Source organism: Chrysemys picta, chromosome 14, assembly GCF_011386835.1.
Source record: "Chrysemys picta bellii isolate R12L10 chromosome 14, ASM1138683v2, whole genome shotgun sequence".
In the NCBI taxonomy this organism is placed as follows: domain Eukaryota; kingdom Metazoa; phylum Chordata; order Testudines; family Emydidae; genus Chrysemys; species Chrysemys picta.
The window spans coordinates 40776224-40795504 of NC_088804.1; the positions used below are offsets into that span (position 1 = coordinate 40776224).

Genomic DNA, 19281 nt, shown 5'->3' on the forward strand with positions numbered 1-19281 from the left:
AAAAAATTAACGCATAAGTTCTGTAGGAACCAAAGAGTAAGCCCTGGTGTGCGCGCACGCACACACACACACTCCCACTCCCCCTCAGTGTATAAGAATGCATTTGCCAAGCCTTGGTCCCAGCTAGTTTGACTGTGGAGGAAATGAAAACATAAGAGGGGCAAATGAAACTGGTTGGTTGTTAGGCGCAGATTTGCCCTGGAATTAAACACAATTCCTTTTCCACGTTTTCACTATGAGAGGGACCATGCACCCAATTCTGCAGGTAGTTGCAGAACAGTAACTCCCTATATACAGTAAAAGCTAACATCAGTCATTCGGTAACCTGGTTTTATTTGATTCTCACCTTAGCATATCTGCGATGTTCCTTAAGTGGCATGTGACCAGGATTCATCACCAAATTTTGGTCCACTGGTTGGATCGTTAGCTTCCCTGGCCCGGGATGGGTACTGATGGGGAGCACAACATGAACACTGATCCATGCCCCCCTATCTGATTCTGAAAAACTTTCATATGTAACCAGTACATGTTGTCCCTAATATTATTAACAGGTTAACTACAATGCAGGTATTGCAGATTCTTAAATATCTAAATAGACAAAGCCTGGATGGATAATTTCAGCCTGGGTTTTAACATTGTGTAAAACCTATCTTCTTAAATCTACAAGTATTCAGGTGGTTATTTTACAGTATTGCAGTAGTACTCAGCAGAGACCCCATCAAGATCAGTGCCCCATTTTGCTAGCCACTTGTACTCTCCTTAAACATCGTCAGTTTAACATTTTACTTGTGTGCAGCAGAGTTGAACAGAATTTATAAAACTAGTATGAATTGAGTCCTGAAAAAGTGATCATCCAGTTAATTCAGGAACAGTTCTGTGTAACCAGATTGATATAGGAAATAACATTTTCTCCTTAGCAAGCTTTGTATGTTGAGCCATTAAATTTAAGTTGGAAAATGTCAGCAATTTTTAAGCCCTTAATCATTGCAAGAGCCAAGTAACCTAGCGCAGTAAATCCTAACTATTGAATTTTTAGATCATCATGTTGATAGCGTGATTGTTTTGTGACATTCAAAGATGGCTAAATAGTTCATGATTTTTTTTTCCTCTTTTTAAAAAATTATAGGGAGGTGGACGTCAAAGAAAATGTTAACTATGGGTAAGTCATTTTTTTCTGATTTCAATGCTGTACCAACATTTTCTGTGAGAAAATGACAATGTTCCCTTAATTTTCTTCTGTTTCGCTTTTTCAAATTTCTTAGGCTACAGACAATTGTCACAAGGTTGGCTGCAGCTGATCAATTGATTGTATATATTTTCATTTTTGGATGCTGCCACTTGTTGGTAGCAGATTATAAAATTTGAAGTTATGTCCTTAATTTTATAAATACACCTAGAAGGCAAAACAGTGGTGTATGTGTCTATAAATACAAATTTACATAAATACCTTACAGGGAAGGGAGTGGAGAACATTGGGGTGGGGCTGGGTTGAAAAGTCCATTTCTCCCTTGATGTAGTTTAAAATACCTTTCTGTTTTTGTTCCTGAAAACCATGAGTCACTGAACCTGTTCTCTGCTAGCGGTGCAAGAATCTAGAACTGAATTCAGTACCTGGTACCTGTAATTTGGAGCTGTATTATAAGTTTGGTGGGGGGGAGGGATAGCTCAGTGGTTTGAGCATTGGCCTGCTAAACCCGGGGTTGTGAGCTCAATCCTTGAGGGGGCCACTTAGGGATCGGGGACAAAATCAGTACTTGGTCCTGCTAGTGAAGGCAGGGGGCTGGACTCGATGACCTTTCAGGGTCCCTTCCAGTTCTATGAGATAGGTATCTCGCTCGCTCTCTATATATATTGTGACAAAGTTCCTCCTCTATCTTGGTGGGTCCTGCACTTATTGGCGGATTTTCTTGCCTCAGAGATTCACCATGTTGGTTGGGGAACAGCCCAGAGACCTTCCCCTCTGGGAGAACCCACAGTCCAGGTCAATTGGGAGGTTTGGGGGGAACCCGGGCCCACCCTCTACTCCGGGTTCCAGCCCAGGGCCCTGTGGACTGCAGCTGTCTATAGTGTCTCCTGTAACAGCTACAACTCCCTGGGCTACTTCCCCATGGCCTCCTCCAAACACCTTCCTTATTCTCACCACAGGACCTTCCTCCTGGTGTCTGATAACGCTTGTGCTCCTCAGTCCTCCAGCAGCACACCCTCTCACTCTCAGCTCCTTGCACCTCTTGCTCCCAGCTCCTCACACTCGCACCACAAACTGAAGTGAGCTCCTTTTAAAACCCAGGTGCCCTGATTAGCCTGCCTTAATTGATTCTAGCAGCTTCTTCTTAATTGGCTCTAGGTGTCCTAATTAGCCTGCCTGCCTTAACTGGTTCTAGCAGGTTCCTGATTCCTCTAGTGCAGCCCCTGCTCTGGTCACTCAGGGAACAGAAAACTACTCATCCAGTGACCAGTATATTCGCCCTCTACCAGACTCCTGTACCCCACTGGTCTGGGTCTGTCACAAAATATATATGTCATCAGCATCTTTAAAGTGGAAATCTTAAGCTATGTAGAAGTGTGGAAATAAATATATATAATAACTTGGCTCCCAGGATAGCACTCAGATCTCACTCTGCCCTAGCTTTTTGGCCACTTATATTCTACCGAGGCGTGTCAATGGTGATGGTGGTGTTACCCTTCCTATCTTTCAGTACGGGCTACTGAACTGAGTATGGGATTGGAAGACAGAGCTCTTGATTTCTAATTTTGGCTTTGCCACTGACCCCTGTGGCCTTGGAAGTTACTTGAACCCTTCCGCCGGGGGGGAATTCGGCACTAAAAAATTTAAAATTCGATGCATAATATTTTAAAATTCTGCATATCTTATTTGCCAAAATAACACAATATAATCACGTCAGTTTCAATTATTTTTGTAATTTATTGCAAAATATCTGTCAGCATGTACGTCTGTAACAGCAAAAAAGATTCAAGAAATATTTTTTGACAAATAGATTCCTTGCTAGGCATATTATAACAGAACTTTTAGTAGTAATTAATTTAAAGTACAATACAGAACTGCATTTCCTGCACCCCCCAGAAGCAGTGCAAAGGCTGGGGGGAGTCGGGGTAACGGAGAAGTTGAGGGAGAGGGAAGTAATTGCTGTGCCGGAGTCTGGGAGTGAACCTGGAGGGTTGTTGGGTGTGGCTGGGAAAAGTATGGAACCGGGGTTTTTTCCGCAGGGGGGAGGAGGAGGAATTGTTAGGGAATTGGGGAGCCTCCCCCATGCTGACCCCTAGCCTCTCCCATTCAGTCAGGCACATCTGCCACATCCCCATGCACTCCCACTCAGCCACTCCTCTCCCCTCTTTTACTCTGTGACCGTGCACCCCCACTCCTGTTCAGTCCCTGTCACCCCACTAGCTCCTGTGCCCCTACCCCAATCTGTCTCCCCCACACCCTTCTGAACTCCAGTCTATATGACCCCCAGCAGCCCATGTGCCCTGTGCTGTCCGTCTCTCCCCCCGCAATATCCCTTGCCTCCTCATCTAGCCTCGCGGACAGGGTACCGTGAGGAAAGCAGCCTCTCTTCCTCTCTCTCCATGGCTGGCTGCTCTGGCCCTGAGTCAGCTGCCCTCTTCTGGTGCAACAGCAATCCCTGGTATGTGAAAGGTGTAATTGCAGCACCTCCCCGGCAGAATGTGTTTTCTGAAAAGAAAAAAGAATTTGCTGGGGAACATGAATTCTGCGTGTACACAGTGGCGCAGAATTCCCCCCGGAGTAAAATAAACTCTGTACCCGTTTTCTCATCTCTAAAATGAGTATAATACTTGCTACCTGCCATCTGATTTGCAAGGATTAGTTATTATTGGGTACATGTCATAAAGATACCAGATAGTATTAGTAAAGCTGTTCTAACAGAGGAAGCTTTGCATACTAGAGGACTGGTGGCTTTTAGACTCTTCACCCCATAAGAAAAGTGTCTGCATGTGGCATATTTTTCTCTCACTAGAAAGCTCTGCCAACATGCTTGTTCCTGGTACATTCACAAATGTCATATACACATCACCTCTGCGGACACAGCAGTAGGAGACTCCAGGGTCTGTCCTATTTTCCATGTCCATGGGTAACCTCCCTTGGTGGGAGTTACACGTGTACTGGGGAGAAAATATGCTAAACTCTAAATGGGTGGGGGGGGGAATCGTGCTCTGTTACACCAACATAAATATATACGAAGTAGCCTCTGTAGAAATCAAATGAAGTTACTCTAGATTCACCCCAGTTGAACTGAGAGCAGAATTTGACCTGTAGAGTTATGTATGTTTATGAGAAAATGCTTTTCTAAGTTTTGTTTTATTGTAATATTTAGAGGCTTTCTGAACCTCTCCCCAGATACATATAAGTGAACCATTTTATACAGTAATAAATCTCTGAATATTTTCCCCTGTCAATATGCTTAGCATTTTCATTTATAAATGCAACCATTTTCCTAATGTGCAAATGATATTTACCTGTTTAATCTTCTCCCCTTTCTCAATATAGGCTTGATTCCTATACAGATCCCTATTACGATTATGAAATAGAACGGTTCTGGCGTGGTGGGCAATATGAAAACTTTAGGGTGCAATACACAGACCCAGACCCATATCGTAACTACCGAGTAAGTAAGGTAACATGCACCCTCTCCTAAGCTTTGCACTCTCTCTTCCTCCAGGTACTTCACATACGTTTGTTTTCAATTACCATATAGGACGTATGTTGGCATTAGATTTTTTTCCTCTTTTGGCAGACTGTGTAGACAAGTCTTTTCCTTAATCTCTAAAACGATTAAATCATTCATTATTTAAGTAAGTTCTGGTAATGTGCAGAGCACTGAACAAGACAAATATACTGGCCCTGGCCTACTGAGTTCACACTCTGTCTTTTAGATAAGGCAGAACTTAGTGGCACAACCCAGCTGAAGGAGTTAGTTTGGTATCCTTTGTCACTTACATCTGGGAGTGGAGAAGGCATTTGACAGATGGGGGTAGTGTTTGGGGGCCTTGCAAAGAAGTGAGTCTAAAGGAGGGATTTGAATGAAGACCAGTCTGCATGAGCATTGTCCGCTGGGACAGAAAGAGACGGATGGATATGGGCGTGTGTATTATGTACACAAGTAGACTCTCACCAGGATGAATGGGTATTTAAGAAACGTAATACCCATTGCTATAATTGGGCGTTGCTTACAGTGGTCACTTTGCATTGAGATGAGGGAGGCAGCAGCTTTGACTGGTCTGCCGCTAGAATCCAGGGGGAATCTCCTTGTTACATTGTTGCACCCGACTTGCTTGTAGAATGAAAGGTCAGAGTGTTTTCATTGAAAACATTCTTATTTCCGTTCCGTATTCCAAAGGCTATATTGGGACACGTTGGTAGTGAGAACTAATTTTGCCCGACGCTAAGATTTTCAGCTGTATCTGTTATACAAAATAACAGCAATAGCTGTTTTTTTCCCTGTAAACTCAAATAACACTTTTCTAATCTGAACATCACGGAAGTCTTAAAGTGGCCAGTCCTCAGTGCAATTTTTGGTGCTATATCATCCAATTTTTTTTTTTATTCTGCTCATTTGCAAAATTTAGGAATTGCTGATGGGTCAAAGTAGCAACGTGAGGCAGTGTGATCTTCTACCTAAGATAGGTGAACAGCCACATACACATTACTTTCTTCTCAAGGGAAGCCTTCTAGATAATGGACCATGTTCATCATTGATGGCTCTGTTGCCTTTAGTGAAGTTAGATGAACCTGATGCTGTGTTTTAGGTCTTTATACAGGTCCTAAGTAATTCTGAAACATTACGGCAAACAAACTCCAATTGTCCCCCTGATGCCCTGCTGTAACTTTGGCGAGCTAGTATAATTGTTTCCAATTTGAGACTTTAAAACCTCACACTTTCGTTAGTGAGGAGATGTAACCATGGAAGTGATGTAAAAGTGTCTTTCTTTGTTTGTTTTGTTTATACAAGGAAAGAGAGAGAGAACGGGAAAGGGAAAGAGAGAACCGACAGCGGGAGCGGGAACGGGAACGAGAGAGAGAACGGGAGCGGGAGCGACGACAGAGAGAGAGAGAACGAGAGAGGGAACGGGAGCGTGACAAGGAACGCCAGCGAAGGAAAGAAGAGTGGGAGAGAGAGAGGGAGCGAGTGAAAAGAGATGAAAAGGACAGACAACACAGAGACCGGGACAGAGATCGAGACCGGGACAGAGAGAGGGAACGTGAAAAGGAAAAAGAAAAACCAAAACCTAGGTCACCGCAGCCGCCAAGGTATGTGCTCCTTTATTGATGCTTGGTTTTGTTTGGTACTGTTTTAACTGTGGATTAACCAGAGATGCACCAAACAGGGAGAGGGGATGTATGCTCTTTGGATCTCTATTGTCTGCTGCCCTAAGTAGGAAAAGCAGTAGTTCCAAGGGTTGTGCACTAACCATAGGGAATATGCTTTGCCAGCCAGTAAATGGAGCTAAAGCAACATCAGATTAGAGCTTCAAGGGCATTCACCATTGCAGGCTGTACATAGAGAAGAGAACTTCTGGGTGGAAGTGTTCAAGGTGTCTTTGGTACGTACCTGGGAGGAGTCTAGACTGTATAGAGCTGTGGAGTCCAGAGCCACGGTAACTGAGTTTAATGTGCCTCTCAGAAGTCTAGCTGGCTGAGCACAGGACATGGAAGCATTGACATCGGCTCCTTCTGTGGCCTTGGCAAATGACTCTTGGCAAGAATCCAGGATGGATTGGGCATTTTTAAAAATAACAAAAATATCCAGCGTTCTAGTTAATACTAAAAACAAAAAGGGGATTGGAAGGCATGTAAAGCCTCAATTTTCAGGGATTAAGCCAATCGCTGTTATGAATTAGGATAAGATTTCCCGGCGGGGAGGAGGGCTGTTTACTCAGATCTGCCAGTTGCAGGGTTTCTTGCACCTTCCTCTGAAACCTCTAGTGCTAGCCACAGTCAGAGACAGAGTACTAGATCCTGCATGGGAATTCCGATGTTCCTGTTTCCCAATCCGTCAACTACATTACTGCCTACACTAACTCACAAGTGGGTTTGGATTAACTATAAAGCACTATGTAAATATTAGAGCTGATCGGGGGGGAAAATGGAATTTTCATCCCTTGGGAAATTCTGATATTGCAACACCTGTTTTCATCCTATGTCAGGGAAAAAATAAAATATCAAAACCGTTTGCAAAATTAAAAGTTCAATAAAACTTCAATTCAGAAATGTTGAAATATTTGGGAAATGGGTGGGAGATGTAGTCAAGGAGCAAGGCTCATGGGGGAAATGGATGCCTGAGGGACCCAGAGCTGCATCTCTTGCGATGCACTGCGGTCTCTCCCATCTCTCCGGGTGACTGAGCCACAATGGTGCCTCAGTCCTAGAGACTGCAGTGCATCATGGGAGAGTTAGTCCATCTGAGGAGCTGGGCCTCTAGGGGTGAATAGAGACCATGAGTGACCCAGAACTACATCTCCCACGTAGTACTGCTGTGATTCAAGTAGGTGCAGAGATTAATGTCGACCCAACCCAAAATGAAACACTTTTAGGTTTTCCTGATAGAAAATTTTGATGTATTTTTAAATGAAATCCCATTTTCCAACAGGAAAACACTTTATTAAGAATCTTTCTACTATCCCTAATAAATACTAAGTGTTCAAGTGTCTTATCAATATGGTTATATTAATATAAAAAACTGCAGTTAAAACACAGATGTTAGAAGTATTGAATATAAATATGCAGTTTAATTACCTCAGTGGCCACTTGTTCATCTTAGGCTGCTTGTTCACATTCGCGCTAGGTCCGTGATGGCAAAGATCTTGTCATCTATAATTGTTTGACTCATGATGCAAGTTGATTACCTCTCTTCTAAAATGCCAGTGTTGGTCTTGTTTGTCATGACTGATCTAATGACTGTGCCCACGGGCACCGATGTGAGACTACAGGCTGAATGGCGCCATGGAGACTAAACTACCTTCTGTGGCGCTAGAGGTAGTTCTGCCCCAAATCAGGAGGAGGACAGCAAGTAGAAACTTTCAGCACTGCTGCCCAAGGACTTGCTGGGGATAACTATGGCACTCTTCACCAACCTTAAATTCAATTAACCGCCTCGTCCTCAAAACCGTTCGTGGATCTGAATAGTGGACACTATCACCATAGCAGGAAGCTTAGGCTCATGGTCTTGTGGTACTCTTCTTGATCTTTACACACCTTATGGATTTGATTTTTCCCAGTGAACAACCTCTCGTGGTTCACAGTGATCTGTGAACTACATATTGACTCTCTAAACCAGATAGGTCTGTATCTGATAACTAAAGAAATACAGCAGGGGAAGCTGTGGGTATTCCTGGCCTTATTTTCATCTGGTACAAAGCACACAGATCCAAAGGGTTCCAATAATCTGATTGCTTTTGGCTCAATATCTGCTATTTCTAGGAACTGTTGATTGACAAATCTACTTGTTCAGACCCACTCCTGTCTCAGCCAGTAATTACAAGAAATACATAGATAAAGGTCAAGCAAAGCTTCTACCAGAAGTTATGGGGAAAACCAAACAGGAACTTGTGTTGGCTTCATTTGTAGGTTGGTTTAAAACCAAAACCAAAACCAAATCACCTCCCCAAATGCTAGAAATGAAGTGGTGGTTGTGCTGTTTACATGGTTGCACATAGTCTAGATGTAAAATTTAAGGCTTTAAAAGCTGACTAAACCCTCAAATGAAGGGTGATCACTGTTTTACAAGGTGACGTATTTGGAGTGAAGCAATAGGACTATTTAACAGTAAGCTGGTGGCTGAGAATCTCTCTCTCTTGTTTCCAATGCTCCAATTGAAGACTCCTGCATGTTAGAAGTACTCTTATGTAAGCAGTCAAATCCCCAGTTTCTGCTGTTCGGACTCTACTCTTGAGCCACTAGCTCTGTTACATTTACGAGGGTTTGGGTTTATTGGCAGTAGAAAGAGAGAGGCAGGAAACCAAATAAAATAAAGGAAGCTGAAGTTTAAATCCTAGGGATTGTTTAAACAGGAGATTACTGCTCGGCAAGCCAGTGTGTGACTACAGCACACTAGCTTGCGGTGCAGTAACATCCCATGTGGACATTGCTACAGTGTACTGCTGTTTGCAACACACATTTAAAGTGTGGTTCTAATCTAAAACGTGAGCATATTTATATAAATTTGCTCAATTTACACATTTTTGCCAGCCCTTTAAACTCTACCTGGCGTCTCGTGATACTGCCCCAATAAGAATTCACCAACTCCCTACCTCCATTACATACAAATAACTCAGCGCTATTTGTAGAACTGATTTCTAATTTTACCCTTCTATGAATAAACCATTTACAAAGTTTAATATGTAACATCTTAGCAATTGCTTCATCTTTAACCTGAATGCCTCTCCCTCATAGGGGAAGTTATTCTGTGCTCTTAGTTTATTTATAGACTCTTGTGCTTTCCCTAATGTGTTAAATCACAACCTGTGGGCAATTCCAGCCTCTTTCCTAGTTCTTGGCTGCTGATATTCAGTGCCTCCCTCTGTCACGTGGCTTTTTGATGTTGAAGACTATTGGAGTTCCAGGCTTGTATGAAATTCCTCATGCAGGCAATCATCAGGTAGCACTCTGGCAGGTGCTGCAGCAGTGAAGCCGGACATTGCATAATAAACAGATTCCCATATCCAGCTGGAACATGAATAATTCTCCTTGGCTCATTAGTGACTAAAGAGCTCTGAAAGCCCAGTTCCACAGAGACCATGCCAGAAAGCATGATGTAACTATTGAAATAGTAAGGATCTTTGCCATAGGTGTACCAAGGACAACTATAATTACTAGTAAATGGCATTCAGTGCGTTAACACAGGAGTTTCCCTAAAGGAAGCTAATAGAACAGAAACTATGACCAGCAGAATGTAAGATGGAAATTGAGAGGGATGGAAGAGGATTTGAAGATCAAACAGCCAGAAATGTAAAAACAAATATGACACTTCAAGTATATTGGAGTCTGGTGCAGTTCCCCCCTGGCAGTAAAGGGAGTAGTTGAGAATGGAGATGCTGCTGAGAATCGTTACATCAGTCTTCACCACCAGGGATCGTTATAACCCTTTTTCTAAACTGGAGACTAAAAGCAAATATTGAATGATGTCCTCTTAGAGTCCAAGACACCAGAAGGGGCCATTGTGATCATCCAGTCTGATCTCCTGTACAGCACAGGTCAGAGAACTGCCCCAAAATAATTCCTAGAGCAGAGCAATTAGATGTTTTTCTAAAATTGATTTAAAAGTTGCCACTGATGGAGAATCTGCCATGACCATTGGTAAATTGTTCCAGTGGTTAATAATTCCCACCATTAAAATATTTACACCTTATTTCCAGTCTGAATTTGTCTAGCTTCAACTTCCAGCCATTGGATCATGTTATACCTTTCTCTGCTAGATTAAATAACCCATTATTAAAATATTTGTTCCCCATGTAGGTACTTGTAGATTGTAATCAAGACACCCCTTAAGCTTTTCTTTGTTTAGCTAAATAGATAGACTTAAGGAGCTTAATCACTATAAGGCAGGTTTTCTAATGCTTTAATCATTCTCGTGGCTCTTCTCTGAAACCTCTCCAATTTATCAACGTCCTTCTTGAATTGTGGACCCCAGAACTGGACACAGGATTCCAGCAGCAGTCACACCGGTGCCAAATACAGAGGCAAAATAACCTCTCTGCTCCTCCTCAAGATTCCCCTTTTTATGCATCCAAAGATTGCCGTAGCTCTTTTGGCCACAGCGTGTCACTCTGGGACTCGTATTCAGCTGATTATCCACCACAACTCCCAAATCTTTATCAGAGTCACTGCTTCTCAGGATGGAGTCCCCCATCCTGTAAGCATGGCCTGCATTCTCTGTTCCCAGATGTAGACATTTACGTTTAACTGTATTAAAACATATACCGTTTGATTGAGCCAATCTTACCAAGCAATCCAGATCATGCTGTACCAGTGACCTGTCCTCTTCATTGTTTACCAGTCCTCCAGTTTGTGTTATCTGCAAACTTGAGCAGTGGTGATTTTGTTTTCTTCCAGCTCATTAATATAAATGTTAAATAGCGTAGGGCCAAGAACCAATCCCTGTGGGACCCCAGTAGAAATGCCTGTTCAGTAGTGATTCCCCATTTACAATTACATTTTGAGACCAATCAGTTAGCCAACTTTTAATCCATGTAATGTGAGTCATGTTCATTTTGTCTTTCTATTTTTTTAATTAAAATGTCATCCACTGCCAAGTCAAATGGCTTACGGAAGTATCATCTCTGTTACCTTTATCAACCAAACTTGCAGTCTCATAAAAAAAATCAAGTTAGTTTGACAAAATACATTTTCCATAATCCATGTTGACTGGCATTAATTATATTACCCTTCTTTAATTCTTTATTAATCAAGTTCTGTATCAGCTGCTCCATTATCTTTCCCGGGATCAACATCAGGCTGACAGGCCTATAATTATACAGGCTTATCCCATTCACTCTTCTAAATTATTAGCTTTCTTCCAGTCTTCTGGAACGTCTCCCGGTTCCAGACTTACTGAAAATCAACATTAACAGTCCAGCAAGGTCCCTAGCCAGCTCTTTTAAAACTCTTGGATGCAAGTTATCTGGACCTGCTGATTTTAAAATGTTTAACTTTTGTAGCTGCTGTTTAACATCCTACTGAGATACCAGTGGACTGGAAAGAGTGTCGTCATATATGACATGTCTGTATCATCTGTTTTTTCCGAATACAGAACAGAAATATTTATTGAACACTTCTGCCTTTTCTGCATGATGATAATTCTGCCATTTCCATCTAGTAATGACCCAATACCATTGTCAGGATTCTTTTAGTTCCTAGTATCTTTAAAAACTCCTTATTGTCCTTTAATTCTGCTGGCCATAGATTTCTCCTGGTGTCCTTTTGCTTCTCATATCAATTTTCTCAATACTGCAGGGCCAAAAATTAAGTCCTCCACCCAGCTTCCCACACCACCCCCTCCAAAAAAAATCCCAGAGTTTTTTCAGTATCAATTATCACCCCCAAAAAATACATTTATGGAAATCTTGAGCTAGTTTGTGATCCGAGATGAAAATAACTTGTATCGTGAAGGTTACTCTCTCTGGTGGGTGCATTAGAGAATAGTATAACTTTCCGAGTTTAGAACCAACCAGTGCAGTTGCATCTGGTCACCCACAGTGTGCAAACCGGAAAGTGTTAGAATAGGGCTGATCCCAGAAGGGAGTGGTTCAAAATAAGACAATGCAAACTGAGCGTGATTCAGGACTGAGACATATGCCGTTGCAACCTGTCAGAGCTGGCATTCAGCCAGAAAGGTTCATAATTTTCAGTGCTCCTCGATCAGTGTCATCTTTCCTAATAGGTGTTGGTTAACCAACTGTACTGCTGTTTGATTTCAATTGCTTTTGTGTCCTTTCTGGGTAGATACTGTGTATTATAACAGCTGGCATTATCTCAGAAATGCAGCACAATATTTTATTGTAGTCCGTAACAGGATTTCATCCTAATATACAAAATTGTATGACGGGCTGCTGTTTGCATCTAACATTCCTTTTTGTTTTGTGAGTAATCTTAGCTGCCGTGTTAAAGCACTGCTAGATTAAAAACTTCTAACCACTCCATTTTAAAAATCTCACATTTTTGACAAATGTAGAATATTAATGATCATTTATAAAATGTTTTCTTGTTACTATTTGTTTTCTCTGACACTTTCTATTTTAGCCTACGCAGGGAAGACCGGCTAGTCAGTGTCAGTTTTATTAAGTCTGTCTCCCGGTCAAGTTCATGCACTAGCACACTGCTGCAATGTTGCTGCAGAGAAATGGTTTTTTAGAATTAATGAAACTTTTTAAAAGATTTCAGTGAAAACTCTTCCATTGACTGTAGCTTTTGTTAATGTTTAGCATCCCTGTAAAGCCTTCCTACTTGTGCAGGCTTGTCCACCACTTTCACAATAAAAACAAAAGATTTTTGTGAACGTAAGCTGGGATCAGCAAGTAGCTTGTGTGACTTGAATGTGGACCTAAGGGAGTACATTCTTCTCGTAGTAGCTGTTCAAAGCTGGAATTACTAGAAAAAATGTGTGCCGCTCTGATAAAATTACTGTAAAGAATGAGGCAGAGTGACTAGACACTTTCACTTGTACCCCCACAACAGAGAAGGCTGTAGCTCTAACGTGTCAAATACCCAGCCCGCAAGACAGGTCCCGTTTCCTAGATATATTTATGCCAGTCTCGGTGAGAGATTCAGATTCTACAGAATGAAAGCATCAGCTTTATTGAATTTTAAAGTTTGTCCTTTGTGGGTTTGAAGAAAAGCTTCCAAACATGATGGACGTAGTTCTGTCTTGGCCTGAAATGCTCCAAGAAATGCAAGCTGTCCCCATCCGTTTCAGTGGCACATTAACATTTATAATTGATGGCACTGCAAGGACCAGACTTTCACACTTGCACCCGAACTGGGTAATTGCACATGCAGATCACCAAATTTGAAGTCATTAATCTCCCATAGCACACCAAGAGACTTAAAAGTCTGGTAATAAACATATATACAGAGCTTAATTTTATATTTGTTTTTATATTAAGTTACTAAACCTTAATGGCTGTTCAAACAAACGCTTCCAAACAGTCCTTTGATTTTATTTCCTGCTGTAAAATTTCATTGTACATTGCTGGAGAATGAGTGCTGATGTCAATGCCACTTTAAAAGTTTACTTTCCTGCTAGAAAATAATTCTTTTCAAATAATAAAGGTGAAGTTTCCTCTTTCAAAAATGAAAATGTAGGTACACTTCAGAACAATAGCCTTGAAGCTGCATTGACATCACTCGGTATTGTGTGATAAGATTGCATTACCTGTGGTAGACTGATGTCATGTGTGGGGGAGGGGAAGGAAGCACTTTCTCTAAGGTTATTTTCCTGGACATAGACTATGCAAATTACTATAAGCATTTCTAAATACACTGGGAGGAGAACTTGGGGCATGAGGTCAGACTTCCTCTTTTAATTTCCTCATGGATGAAATGACAAAGTCCTAGCAGTGGATTGTTCGATAGCTGCAGATTAAGCTGTGTGCAGTGGTGATCTACAGCACGACTGCATTTCCAGCATAGTTCGCTTTATTCCTTGTTCTTTCCCTGGCAAAGACAAGCTCGGCCCGATTCCTTTTCTTGATCACCACAATTTGAAATGCCAAATTAATGTCTCTTCCGGTTTCTACAACTGACATCTACTCACTTTAGGGATTAGTTGAAATTAGAGATGGGAAAGACCTATTAAGACATCTGGTTCTAGTCCATCCTCCAGACAGTGCAGGATTGTTCCCTATTGTTATTTAGCTCTCTGGATGCAGTTGGGCGGTGAACTCCAAACAGATGACTCTGACTGCTACTTAGGTTCACAAATGCTCCACAAAACCAATGATATACCTGAGAGATGTCAATGATCTTTTCATCCTCTGGACCAACGACCTAAACTCCCTCATAGATTCCCACCACAGATTCAACGACCACCACCCCTCCATTCAACTCTCTCTGGAACACCGCCACACCAGCACCAACTTCCTGAATATCGCGATCCACTTCAACGATGGAACTCTACAGACAACTACATACAAGAAACCCATGATCACCACATCTGCTTTCGTAGATCCAGTAACTACCCTAAACACACCAAGAAATCGGTTATCTACAGCCAGGCACTCCAAGGAGAAAGTCCGAGATACACCTTAACACACTCAAAACCGCCTTCACCAAACAGGGACACTCCACCAGAGAAGTTGATCGCAGCATGCAACAGGCCACCCAAATATCCCAAGAGAACGTGCTTCAATTCAGAAATAAAACCTCCTCCAGCCGCACACCTGTAGTTGTCACCTACCCCCCACCCACACACACTGGAACCCATACGGGCTATCATCAAACTACTTCAACCCATACTCGATGAAGACCCCATCCTGAAAGAAATCTTCCCTTAGCCCCCTCTTCTGGCCTTCAAACAAGCCCCCAACCTCTCCAAGCTCATCATCACAAGCAAGCTCCCCAGACCAGGACACACCAACTCAAAGTACCACCAGACACTGCCAGAACAACAGCTGCAAAACCTGCAGGCATATCTCCACTGCTACAGTGATCAACACACACACACACACACACACACACACACACACACACACACACACACACACACACACACACACACACAGAACACCTTTCAAGATCTGTGAGTCCTGCACATACCTATCCCAACTTGTGGTGTACCTCATCCAATGCACTAAATGCCCCAATAGCAACTAAGTGGGTGAAACCAGACAATCACTATGCACTCAATTGAACTCGGACTGAAAAATGATAAGACACAAACACCATATCACCCCCGAGGCTTGGTTTACGCTACCAACTTATGTCAATATAACTACCTCGCTCAGGGGCATGGAAAATCCACACCCTGAGCGATGTAGTTATGGCAACCTAACCCCTGGTGTAGAAAGTGCTATGTCCATGGGAGGGCTTTTCCCGTCAACACAGCTACCACCTCTCAGGGAGGTGGTGTCCCTACGCCAACAAGAGAACGTCTCCCATTGGTGTAGATCGCATCTTCACTCTACGCTACAGCAAGGCAGCTGCGTCCCTGCAGCACTGTAAATGTAGGCTAGCCCCGAGCGATGTAGTTAGACCCACCTAAGTTGGCACTATAGACCAGGGCCAAGACTCGAAGACGAGCTCTATGTACGCTCGAAAGCTTGTCGCTCACCACCAAAAAAAAGATATTATTTCCCCCACCTTGTCTGATTTAGGTTCACCTGTTTCTCAGGCCTTGTCTTCCCTGGACAGCTGTCCTAATTTAACTCCGTTTAGAAATTGATGCCGTTAAATTTGAGCAGCCGCCTTGTATAAGCACTCTTACATTGGTTGGAGTGCCTGATAACAATCTACCAGAAGTCAATTCCTTACTCAAAAAGAATGAGGGGGCCTTCTCGTCTGTACATTGAGGCTTCCCAGGGTGCTTCTTTACTTAGAGGTTTCATATTTCGGATCAGGTAGAAAATTGCGGCCCTCGCTACTTGCGGTCACTCCAGATTTCAGAACACTTTTTTGCAAAAGAAGGGTTTGTCCTCGTACGTCCTGGCCAAATTCCAATTCAGTTAATTATGTTCTGGTTCCTTAATAACCTGGTGCAGCATCAGTTGGACAGACTTCTTCAACGGAGTTGTTGTCCTGGCACTTGGCTGTGTGCTTCTAAGCAGCCTCTGCCTTCCGCCTCAGCGGGAGCCTCACTTCGGTAGGGGGAGAATAGATTTTTTGGAACGTTGATATTGATGAATAAATCCTGTTTTATTAAGTACTACAAACCGAAGATGCTGTAGAGGAGCTCCTTTACGGCATTAAGCTCCATGCTCTGTACGTGCAAATGAAGTACATTCCGCTTTCCAGGCGCTTTTCATTTTGAATAGGGCTAATCTGAAGGAATCCACAGGTTGATAAATTGGTTAACTGAATTATGGCTTAATGAGACGTATGAGCCATCCTCCATTGTCTTTCACCCTATCCCCAGCAGCAAAGCAGCAAGACCGAGCATTAATAGTTAGCCCACAGATTTCCAGTGGAGCGGAACAAACCTCCTAATCATGAAAGTCTTTTGATAGTGGAACAGCAGCATTGCCATGCTGGTTGTGTCAGGAGTGAACACATGAATGTCCCCATGTTTAGGATACAGAGCTAGTTCATAGACACAGAGCACCTTCTGCAGGTGGTATCCTGGAGAGAGGCGTTACTATCAGAGTGCATGGTCAAGGTTCATGCTGACTACTTTATTGCAAGCAGACATGTAGTTCCCGTTCCGTGTGGTATCTCTGTGCCCTGTGAGGCATAAAGCTGCAAGACACTCTGAAGCTTAGATCAAATATGTCTAAAATCCCGTGCAAGCTACCCTGTCTCTGATTGCTTTCTCTCCATTCACCAGTCACTGCACCTGGAGTCTTTCCCTGCTGTGACCATCTTTCTTCACATCACGTGCCAGCAGCAGTCTGAGATGAGTCAGAAACCCTCTTGAAGCAGCTAAGAGCTGGCTTCTTTTATTTCTCTTCACTGCCTACATGGCGTCTTGCATGTATGTAAATCCACTTGAAAACACAGCAGGGTAGGTCACATGGGCTACCAGCCTCAATAACAGGAACGGCTTCCATTTAAGGAAAGGCCGGGTTGGTAGTTGAGATGTAGCTGTTGAACAAGCGTGGGCTGAAGTAGACCTGAGAAACAGGTGTGTCCATAGTCTGGTAAGAGTTTTTGTAGCCCGTTAGCACAGTTTTGAATGCTGGCTGTCAGATATCCCTGCAGGATATTAACTGGACCAGAGCCACGACTAGTTGATGGTAGAGAATTGAACCAGTTTGCCGGGTGTTGCTATATGTTGAGTAAGCAGGTGTCTCTTGAGGAAAGACTAGCCATGGAAATGCCCTCACAGAAGCATCATTTCCCCCTTGGCATTCGCCTGGTTGTATGCTCACTGCTGAGTCAATAACTGAAGCATACGCAGAAACCAGGCTTCCTGTTGTGATTTATTTTTTTCCTAGGCAAAACCCTCTCCAGGAAGTGTAAGCAGGGAGAAAGCACTGTATCAATCTAGGCAATAGGTTATGCTTTCCTGGGCGTACTCAGTCCAAGCTCATGCTCAGTGTGTAGTGTGGCGGCTGTGCTGACTCTGATGAAGCAGAACCTGGAGTCAGTGACTTTGTGTCTTTTGAGAATTCGGTGGGCGGTTTCTTTCAAAAAGCTCTTGAGAGTGGGGGTTAGACTGCTGTAGAAGGGTGAAACACCCTTGAGTTGAGATCTTCGGTAATCTTGGCACCTTGGCCTCTGAGACATAGCAGTCCTTGGACAGTTTAAAATAAGATTCTCGGTAGACTAAATTTAGTTATGACCTGGTAGATCTTCCACCAGAGATTACACACAACCAGCATCACCTTGCTATCTCCCCAGGCCACCTGGGAGACAACTGGGCCAACGGACTTCACCTGGGGCAAGTCACTTTAGGTATGTCTACACTGCAGTTAGACAGCCACGGCTGGCCCATGCCAGCCGACTCGGACTGCGGGACTGTTTAGTTCCATTCGGGCTGCAGCCAGAACTCTGGGACCCTCCCACCTCGTAGGTCCTAGAGCCTGGGCTCCTGCCTGAGCCCGGACGTCTACACTGCAATTAAACAGCCCTGTAGCCTGAGCTCCGTCAGCCCAAGGCAGCCGGCACGGGCCAGCTGCAGGATTTTAATTGCAGCGTAGCCATGCCCTTTGTGCCTCTATTTCCCATCCGTAAAAAGAGGATAATGCCTCCTTCCTTCTGTCCTCTGATTTGTTGGTTTAGATTGTAAGCTCTTTGGGGCAAGAACTGACTCATATTATGCATCTGTACTAGACCTAACAAAATGGCAACCAGCCAGGGCTATCAAAATACAAATAACAGGCCCGGCAGTGGTCAGCAAAGTCTCAGGAATAAATGCAGAGGGTCACGGTCAGATGCTCAGCTATGGTGATGGACGCAGTGTGAAAACCTAGGTCAAGTCATGGTTTATCACCATGTCCACCACTCACCTTGAATTAAATAGCGTATATCAAAGAGTGGCATTGGAAATGGACAGTAATGCTATATGGAGGGATGGAACAAAAGCCTAATACTGCTCTGCATACCTGTCCTAAATGAGCCGCGTTCTGTGTAATTGCTGTACAAAAGTCCTGTCGGACTGAGCCTGGGGCTGCAGCCGTGAAACAGATGAACATGAGAAATGAATGTCTCCCCTGCCATCAAGTTTTACGTTGTATTACCACTTGGAAGATATTTATACATGCGGGAGAATCCCAGGTAGTTAAAAACATGTGTATTTTCCAGCCGTCAGCCTGAGCCACCAAAGAAGGAAAAGGAGACAACTACAACCCCCGGCTCTCAGTCCAAGAGAGCAGATGAATGGAAGGACCCCTGGCGCCGATCCAAGTCACCTAAGAAGAAACTTGGAATGTCTGCCTCTCCCAGCCGTGCGCGCAGACGCCGGAAAACCTCTGCGTCGTCGGCATCTGCCTCTGGCTCTTCCAGGTAAATGGAAGCAGGGGAGACGGAGGGAGAGCTAACACGTGAGCCTCCCTTGGATTAGCCCTGTGATATGATTACCTGTCCATTTCAACAGGCACTTACGAGTCTTGCTGGTCTGTTAGAGCACAATGTAATATTCCCATGTACCGTCCTAG

The 19281-nt window shown here is 43.4% G+C and overlaps 1 protein-coding gene across 13 annotated transcripts in view; it reads left to right on the forward strand.

Moving 5' to 3' along the window:
- Window positions 1-19281, forward strand: part of ZC3H18 (zinc finger CCCH-type containing 18) — a 61935-nt gene that overhangs the window by 25423 nt on the left and 17231 nt on the right. For 5 of the 13 annotated variants that reach the window (XM_042852086.2, XM_042852085.2, XM_042852087.2 and 2 more), the window contains exons 7-10: window positions 1127-1159; window positions 4526-4652; window positions 5988-6286; window positions 18929-19129. In XM_042852086.2, coding sequence (XP_042708020.2) covers window positions 1127-1159; window positions 4526-4652; window positions 5988-6286; window positions 18929-19129 — 660 coding nt within the window. The remainder of the gene's footprint in view (window positions 1-1126; window positions 1160-4525; window positions 4653-5987; window positions 6287-18928; window positions 19130-19281) is intronic. The other 8 variants (XM_042852088.2, XM_065567324.1, XM_065567327.1 and 5 more) reach the window with 3 other exon arrangements.